The following is a 9,309-nucleotide window of genomic DNA, read 5'->3' on the forward strand; positions in this document are numbered from 1 at the left end:
CCGGGCCGCCCGGTCGCCAGGGGGCGCCGCGCCGGGAGGACGACGCGCCGCTCGGGTCGGGTCGCGCAGCCGAGAAGAAAACTCACCGAGCTGTCGGCCGTGCGGGCTGAAGTCCACCGAGGTGACCGCGGCCTTGTGGGCTTTAAAGCAGCGCTCCAGGGCGGGGTCCTCCTGCGGGGACAGCGGTCAGGTCGCGGCGGCCCGGCCCCGGCCCAGGCCCCGGCCCGCCCGGCCCAGGAAACCTCCGGCCCGGGGACTCTGACGGGCGCTCCGCGGGGAATTCCGAGCCCGGCTCCGGGAGTGGGGGTGAGGTGGGCGCCCCGGGCCGAGCGGCGAAGGCCGCCGCCAGGTCCCCCAGCCGCCCGCGCGTCCCGACCCGACCCCGCGGGAGCCGCAAGGCTGGGCCCTGCCAGCCTGTCCTTACCCGGGCGGAGGCCATGCAGGAGCGGGGCGCCGGGGAAGGGGACGGGGCAGGGGAGGAGGGGACCCCGCGGCGCCCGGAACCGTCTGCCGGGAGCCGCAGCACCTGCCGGTCACTACAACAACGGCGGGCCGCTCAGATCCCGCGCTGCAGGCCTGGCCAGTCGAGCGCCGAGACGCCGCGCGCGCGCGCGCCCCGGAGGGAGCTGGCATCTGCCCGCGAGCGGGCGGGCAGCTCCGAGTCGGGAGCGGCCTCCCGCAGAAGCCAATGTTTATTAACGCTCAAGATCCCTTCAGTGTCAAGCAGCTCAGTCTAGAGAACCCCGGATGGGTCGGCTCCGTGAGCCTGCGATCGATGCAGTCGGAGTTCCATGCACGCTAACGAGGCCGCGCCCACGTGTTCCCCGCGGGCCCCGGGCGGGTGGCGAGCCTTGGCGCCGTGCAGCGCGCGGTGTGTGCCGCGGAAGGCCCCATAAGGTTCCCGGTCGCGGCTGGGGCGCGTTAAGCCTGAGTGCGCCTTAATGTGAGCCTTGGTTTTCCACGTGCTGCCCCCTGCGGGATGTGGACGCACATGCTGGCTGCGCGGGACGGCGCCGTGATGCCCTGTGCGCGCACGCTTCGTGTTCTGCTGCGGTTCCTCCTCCGCTCATCTACGTCTGCTTTAAGAGTAGTAAACAGGAGCGCTGTGCAGTATGTTTGCAAGTTTCTAGGCCAGACTAACTGCAGCCATTTCTGCCCCAGGCTTCGTATACATGCTGTCGTTTGTGCCTTGGCAACCGCGACATTGATGGACTTACAACTGCTGTCACTGTTCGCAAGTTATAAACTTCATTCTTTAAAAAAAAATTTTTTTTTTAACATTTATTGTGTGTGTGTGGCCAGCTCAGCCCACCAGGGGGCGCGGCTGGCTGGCGTGTGGTGCTTTAGACCACTGAGCCATCTCTCCAACCCCATAAACTTCATTCTTAGATATTAATCTGAGCAGCTGTGCTGAGAGCTCTCCATGTCCGTATCCTTACCTCTGAGCGTGAAGGACATATGTTCTTTCATACTTTGAGGAAGGGTTAAAAAAAGTACATGAAGATTTCCTGGGGGCGGGACCTGGTGGCACACACCTTGTTAGGCAGGAAGATCACCATAAATTTAGGGCCAATTTAAGTTCCATAGTGAGTTCAAAGCTAGCCTGAGTGACATAGAAAGACCCTGTCTCAAAAACAAAAACAAACAAAAAAAAAAAAACTGGTAGCCAAAAGCATGGTAGACCACAACTACTGGGATACATGTTTTAGCCAAATCAGAGGTATTACATGCTGTAATTACAGGTTTCTTGACTAATTGTGGAACGACTTGAGTTCAGTTTTAATGACTGCTATACAGGGCAATTAAACAGATAGAAAGTGGCCTTAGATTGCAGCGCAGTGTGTAATTAAAACACATTTGCTTAATATCTACTGCATGTCTGGCCTGGAGGAATACAAAGATGGCTAAAGTGTTTTCTTGGCCCTCCAGGACTCAGCGCTCTAGATAGGGAGCCCGAGTCTCCTGTCAGGACTTGCAGGGCAGACTGAAGGGCTTCATTCTCAGAGCTGACTCAGCATGCATCGGTGGGCTATAGGGTGCTGCAGGTGTAAGAATACCCTTAAGTGGTTGCTCTGGAGCCTGAGCTCTGTATGTTAATAATTATTCACTTGGGAGACTGAGGCAGGAGGATTGCTGAGAGTTTGAGGCCAGCCTAGGCCACAAACTGAGCTTCAAGGCCAGCCCGAACTGCATAGCAAGACCCTGTCTCAAGACAAAAAAGAAAAAAGAATTATTGCTCTAATCTATGGTTAGAGCTAATGAGTTAAGACTGTTGCTACCAGAGCTAGGGAATGTAGCACAGTGATAGGGCACCACTCAGCATGCCCAAAGCCCCGGGCTCCATCCCTGATGCTAAAAATACAACAGAAGTATTGGTACCCACAGCCTGTCACCAAACTATGCCAGGACTCTAAACTTTGCTATTGGGCTGGCCAAATACCTTAGCGGATTAAAGCACCTGCAAGCGGGCGCAGGGGCCGGGGGTTCGATCCCCAGGCCTGCTGTGCCGGCTCTGCCACCAGGGGTGCACTGAGAGAGCCATTGAGACTGGATGTGGTGGTGTGTGCCTGTAATCCCAGCTCTTGGGAGGCTGTAAACAGGCAGATTGGGCTGGGGAGATAACTCAGTAGAATAAGCACTTGCCTGGCAAGTGCAAGGTCCTGAGTTCAATCCCCTGTACTGCCAAAAAAAACAAAAACCACACACACAAAACAAAAAAAACAGGCAGATCACTATGAGTCTGATCTAGTAGTGAGACCCTGAACACCCTGTAGACCCTTTCCTAAAATAAATAAATAAACTTTGCTACTTATTCCTGGTCTAGTGTTTTGTTTTTTTTTTTTTTTTTTTTTAAAGGTCTGGCTTGCTTTAAAAGACAAATAATGCCGAATTCTAGTGGGAATGTAAAATGGTGTAGCACTGTAGAAGACCATTTGACAGTTCTTCAAAATTTTAAGTGCAGAATTAGAACCCAGCAAGTCTGCCGCCAGTTACAGCCACAGGTGCTGAAAGCAGGAACTCCCAATGCTCCTTGTACACTGATGTGTATAGCAGTGTTATAAACAGTAGCGAGGTGCAAGAAGCAAGCAAATGTCCAACAACTGAATGGGCAAAGGAAATGCTATATACATAAAAGGAAATACTCAGTCATAAAAAGAATGAAATTCTGATATATGCTACCACACAGGTAGAACCTCAAAGTGTGTGAAGTGTAAGCCACACAGTAAGGAAAACACGTTGCATGATTTCATTGATTTAAGGTTCCTAGAATAGATGGATTTGTAGAGACAAGACAATAGAGATTATTGGGTGTGGGGGTAAAGGAATTACTGCATAATGGGCAGAATTTCTATTTGAGATTATGTTTTAGAGACAGATACATTTTGAATGTGCTTAAAGCCAGTTAATCCTACAGTTAAAATTATTAAAGTGATGGGCTGGCCAAACAGCGCAGCAGATTAAGTGTCTGCTTACACAGCCACAGGAGTGGGGAGTTCGATCCACCCCGCCTGCGGTGCTAGCCCTGCCCCTCCGGGGTGTGCTGAGAAGGCAATGGAGACTGGGTGTGCCTGTAATCCCAGCACTTGGGAGGTTGTAAACAGGAGGATCACTGAGTCTGATCTACACAGTGAGACCTGTACACCCTGTCCTAAATACAGAAAAAAATTATTAAAGTGGTAAGTTTTATTTCCATGTGTGTTCTGCACAATAAAAAAGTACAGTATAGTTGGAAACAGGAGTAGTCATTAAGACCTCAGATCTTTCATGCCATGAGTTGTCTAATATTGGACACAGCACATTTAGAGGCAAAGAAGAAAAAGATGGAGAAACTGTCTCAAAACCAAAGAAAACGTAAGTTTTGATTTTTTTCTAAGCTCTTAAAGTTTTACTTCCCCCCCCCCGTTATTGAAAAATACATCTTTTAAAGATAGATCAGCAAGATGAGAAATAGGGCAGGTTATGAACGAGGCAGTGCTGTGAAATGGGTGCTCTGAATACCGAGTGGCTGCTTAGCAAGTCCTCTGTGTATCGGGTCCAATGCCACAGCAGCGCTGTGTAACCCCAGCCCCGAGATCTCACTGGAGGGTCGCAGCAAACAGCTCATTAGTGGAAGGAAGGAAGGAAAAAATGAGGAGTGAGATGGAAAGCACCCCCCCATGCCTTTGAGTTCAGTAGATGGGGGTAGGTTTACATTATATCACCATCTAAAATTGATCTTTAAAGGTTTGTCCTGTAACTACGAGGTGTTTACTCCAGCGTAGGTCTCTTACACCTTTTGACACCTGTGCTGGTTGATGTGTTGTGTCAACTTGAGATGTCAGAAGGAAGCTTGGCTGGTTCGGCTTGGCCATCCCATGACCTGGGGGGAGGTGCCTTAGGGCAGGGGGGACAGTGGAGCCCAACCTAGAGTGGAAACACAAAAACGGTATATAAGGGGGTTGAAGAAGGCATAGTGAGACCCTGTATCAAATAAATAAATGCATAAATAATTTTTAAAAAAGATATTGAGAGCATTCACCTCAGCCCTGCTGCGTTTTTCAGTTCTGGTCATGACAGCTTGTGATGTTCAAATTTGGAAATTGAGATGTAGCCCAGAAGTGCCACCTGCTGTTCATGGGACTCTATGACAGGTGGATGAACTATGCTGAGCTTGTTCACAGGCAGAGAACGCTTCTTAAAATAAACTGGTTGCTCCGGAGAATAGGAGAACACGCAGAAAGGAGAGGTACAAATCTGATTCAGATCACTGAAACAGAAGTTAGGAAGATTAAGAGTGATTTAATTCACCATTCACTGTCCAAATCCTATCAACTACAACCTTATGGTACATTTCTTTCTTCCCATAGGGGTCCTGCCACTCTTCAGATTTTCTTCTGTCTCCTGGAGTATTTTTATAACCCTCAATTGCTTTCTGACTTTAAGACTCTGTCTAATTACCCTGCTTACTATCCGCAAATAATAATAATAATAATAATAAAGATCTTCCTGAAAGATCCTGCGGCATCATCCCATAGGTTTTTATTTAGAAAGTCTAGTGTGCATGCTAGAAATCAGTATACCTTTAAGCAAGCTTTCTAGCTGATTTACAAGATGCATCGATATTTGGGAACCACCGGGCGTACCATGCCATGGACCTTTAAAGTGCATCTTGACCTACACTCAAAGCACACATGTCCCCTAGGTCGGCATTTAAGACACCTCAGTCAGTGATGCACTTCTACACCGTCTTACTTTCTCATTTCTGGGACAAAATACCCGACATCCGCACCCTGAAGGTGGAGAGATTTATTTTGGCTCACAGTGTTTAAAGGTTCCTGTTGACAGTTGGCGGGCTTTAAGGTGGGAAGGGCAGCGTGGAAGAGTTCAGCAGAGAAAGCTGCGCGCAACTCGGCAGCCCGGAAATAGAAAGGGCGGGGCCGGGAGGGAGGCCACGCCCACCACCACAGTGGGTGGGGCGGGGATCCACCCGCAGGTCGGTCTGCTGCTCGCAAGGGCCTTCGGGATCCGGTGGCTCCACCTCACCTCTGCGCACGTGACTCTTTGGAGACATCAAATTCTAAACATACATTTTGGAGCTTTTGCTAGAAGCATCTTTGTATTTGTGAATACCAGTTCTAGTCTCTGACCACTATGTCTAGCCATAGAAACCTGTCTCGGGACCCAGAAAGGTATATTTAGGTAAAAATGTCGCCTTTATAAATAGCATAACTAATTTCTTCGGGTGCCCAGAATACATTGCTTAGAGTTCTATTGGGCTGTGTTTTAGGACACTGCATTACGTCTGTGTTATGTTTGTGTGTCTGCCAGCCCTCGTTTAATGGGATACCATGGGTGGATAAAGACACGAACTATGTTGTCTTCGGTTTAGCATCCTTCTGCAGCCCGACAGTCCCTGACTGATTTATAATAGAGGCGCTAAATGTGCTCTGTCTTCTACAACGTGATTGTTAGCCAGTTCAGTATTCAGTGAAAAGGTTCGCCAAAGTAGAAAACGTGATCGTTGTCCTCAAATAGTTCAGAATTGAGTCTTGAAATGAGGCTCATCACATAAAAAGGAAACCCATCACTGTAAAACCTAGGTTATGTAAAGCAGTGAGTGCGTAGTAAGCATGGAAATGATTCAGATTTCTGTATAGTAGCCACCTTGGTTTATTTCTGTAGTGTCAAATATACCTAAGCTACTCTGCTGGCCTTCAGAGGTGTTCCTAAGAGGGACAGGCCTTTAATTACAATTTTTAAAAATGCTAGATCTTAATCACATTAGGCATGGGCTACATCTCCAACCTTAGTTGTGATTTTTTTTTTCAATCAAAAAATTGTAAGATTAGTGGTTAACTGGCACTAGGGAGGAAAGGAAGAAAAGAGGGAGTGATTACACATAGGATGATAATTTTACAATTTGAAAATGTATTAAAAACTACTGTGTTAAAAAAAAAACCAACTACTGTGTTAGTGGGTGTTAGACTCTCTTGAAGGACGTATTTCAATGCAGATTTCTGGGTGCGGGCCAGAGTTCACATCTTGGTAGGTCTGGAGTGACAGGATGGTGTTGCCCAGGGGCTGAGGAGAAGGGAGGAATTACTATTTGATGCCTATGGAGTTTCAGTTTGTCAAGGTGAAGCGCTGTGGGTGGAAGGTGATGCTGGTCAGGGAACAGTGCAGCCCTATTGACTGTTTCTGTACTCACAAAAATGAGTAAGTGGTAAGTGTTGTGTTTATTTCACTATAAACACAGTCTTGGAAAAGTGGAGAGAAACGTAGAGAGGGAAAGAGTCCACGAACAGAGCTGTTCCTTGTGGGGTAAACTTCAGTGCCTTGGAGGATTCTGTAGGAACGAAGGATCCTGGAGGTATCCAAGCTGCGGCAGTAGGAGTATAAAGGAGATCTGGGTATGTGGGCAGATGGGGAGTAACTAAAGGAAGGGCCAGAGGAACTGTGTGCTGTGATTGGCACAGAGCCAGTAGCGCCTGCTGACAAATGACGATTACACCCATCCTGAGAGACAGCTAGCTCCTTTTCTAGGGTCTATGCTGAAGTTCAACTTTTTAATATTAAGAAAACCAAGCTGTAAAGAGAAACCGCGATGTAGAAAGGAAGAAAAGGAAGGGAAAAACAAAACAATAAAATATATATATATACACCGTAAAACGTAGTTATAATACTAATTTCTCTTAATTCATTAAAAGTGTTTGTACTAATATGGCTTGGACAATTAAGTGCCTATATCTTATACTCTTGAGTAATTAAAGATAACAATACACAATGTATTAATCATTGTTACTCTCCTATTGTTTTGAATTTTTAAAAAAGTTTTTTTCTCTTTAAAATGGTTAAAAGAGCTGTAGCTTTTACTGTCTCAGTGAAAGTACAATTATGATAACAATTCTGTTTACCTGGCCAATCCCATGTACTTTGACAATTATAGTTAAGTTTCCACTTACAGTATTTTCTTTCTCATTAAGTGATCAGGCCTCCTTCCCTTTCCATCTGAGTCATATCTTTATTTACTGCATCTTGGTTACTTTTCTCTTATTGCTGAGACAAAATACCAGACACCCAAAATTAAGTAAGGAAAGGTTTATTTAGCTCAGTTTGAGGAGGTTTCAGGCTATAATCAGCTGGCTCCAAGACAGGGTGGCTTGGCAGAGGGCAGCAATTCATGGTGATGGAAGACAGCAAAAGAGGGGAGAGCAAGCCTCTTTTCCTTATATTGTAAGCAGGCTACCTCCCCCAGGGCGGGTGTAGCACTCACACCATCTCTGCCCTCCTGCTTCATTAAACTTCTCAAGTTGACACAGGCTATCAACCGTTACATCCAGGGGGTCAGCTGATGTGAAGGGGCACTAGGACTTTCCAAGTGACCCTATGGAAGACACAAGAGTGATGGACTTGTTGAGAGCTGCCAGGTCTTGGCTGTGGTGTGTTCACTCGCAGAGCCTTCTAGACCACCCTATTTCCTGTGGACCCTCCTGCCTGCCACTCCCTACTCCACTGCAGCAGCGCTCTGCTTCCTTCATAGCCCTGTGGCTCCCTCTGCCCTGAACGCTCCTCCCTGTCTTTGTCTGATGCTCCTTCCCCATCCCTGAGTTCTCTCCCTTTTCTAAAACTAGTGCCCCTCTTTCTCTCTAGCGTGTTACACTTAATTTTCGTTTTCCTCAAAAGCGTTTCTCTCCCAACTAAAAAATGAGCAAATAATTTGGGTAGATACTTCAGTAAGAATGCATTTTGGAGTGACCAATAGGCACTTGAAAAGATGCCCAACGTTATTAGTCAAAGGGAAATATAAATCAAACCCATAACGAGACACTACTCTACACCCGCTAGCATAGCTATACACAGAAACCGGGACGGTAAATAACAGGCATTGGGCTGGATGTGGAGAAGCTGAAGTCCTCATGAGTTGCCACTGAGAGTTAAAATGGCACGGCTGCTCCATACCTAGGGCAGCTGTGGGGAATTATGGGAATGCAGTGCTTAGCATTTGGGAGAAGAGTTTGAAAGTCCACATATGTGTTTTCTTCAGTCATTAAAATGTTAAAACATTTTTTAAAAGTAACATCACCATATAAATGAGCAATTCCACTCACAAGTATATACTCTTCATAATTGAATATATTTGTCCACACAAAAACATGGACACAAATGTTCATAATGTCAACACTCACAGCCAGAAAATGGAAAAAAACTAAATACAGGTGAGATGATTCATGGGTAAGCAAAATGTGTTGTGGTGGATTAACTAATAGGCAGCTTGTAACACCCAGCTGAACTGAGTCAGGGCAGTGCTGGCTATGGAGGGCCCACCTGAGGATCATTGGTGGGCGTGGAGGGCCTGCCTGAGGGCCTCTGCTGGGCATGGAGGGCCCTCCTGAGGGTCTCTGCTGGGTATGGAGCGCCTGCCTGAGGGTCTCTGCTGGGCGTGGAGGGCCCTCCTGAGGGTCTCTGCTGGGTATGGAGGGCCTGCCTGAGGGTCACTGCTAGGCGTGGAGGACCCGCCTGAGGGTCACTGCTGAGTAGAGGGCCCTACTGAGGGTCTCTGCTGGGCGTGGAGGGCCCTCCTGAGGGTCTCTGCTGGGCGGGGAGGGCCTGCCTGAGGGTCACTGCTGGGTATGGAGGGCCTGCCTGAGGGTCACTGCTAGGCGTGGAGGGCCCGCCTGAGGGTCACTGCTGAGTGGAGGGCCCTCCTGAGGGTCTCTGCTGGGCGTGGAGGGCCCTCCTGAGGGTCACTGCTGGGCGTGGAGGGCCCACCTGAGGGTCACTGCTGAGTGGAGGGCCTGCCTGAGGGTCTCTGCTAGGCATGGAGGGCCC

General features: G+C 48.3%; 1 protein-coding gene and 1 long non-coding RNA gene across 4 annotated transcripts in view; one reads left to right on the forward strand and one right to left on the reverse strand.

The window, feature by feature from the left end:
* Poc1b (POC1 centriolar protein B) overlaps positions 1-1,243 on the reverse strand; it is a 96,984-nt gene extending 95,741 nt beyond the window's left edge. For all 3 annotated transcript variants that reach the window (XR_002821321.1, XM_023716320.1, XM_023716325.1), the window contains exons 1-2: positions 425-1,243; positions 87-171 (exon numbers count right to left, since the gene is read on the reverse strand). Coding sequence is in view for 2 of the 3 variants with exons in the window: in XM_023716320.1 (XP_023572088.1) it covers positions 87-171; positions 425-439 (100 nt within the window). In the remaining variant the exon portion in view is untranslated. The remainder of the gene's footprint in view (positions 1-86; positions 172-424) is intronic.
* LOC111817045 overlaps positions 48-9,309 on the forward strand; it is a 25,571-nt gene continuing 16,309 nt past the window's right edge. The window contains exon 1 of the long non-coding RNA XR_002821322.1: positions 48-121. This is a non-coding gene — a long non-coding RNA (uncharacterized LOC111817045). The remainder of the gene's footprint in view (positions 122-9,309) is intronic.

The sequence above is a fragment of the Octodon degus genome, unplaced genomic scaffold (genome assembly GCF_000260255.1).
Source record: "Octodon degus isolate 3935 unplaced genomic scaffold, OctDeg1.0 scaffold00004, whole genome shotgun sequence".
Lineage (NCBI taxonomy): Eukaryota > Metazoa > Chordata > Mammalia > Rodentia > Octodontidae > Octodon > Octodon degus.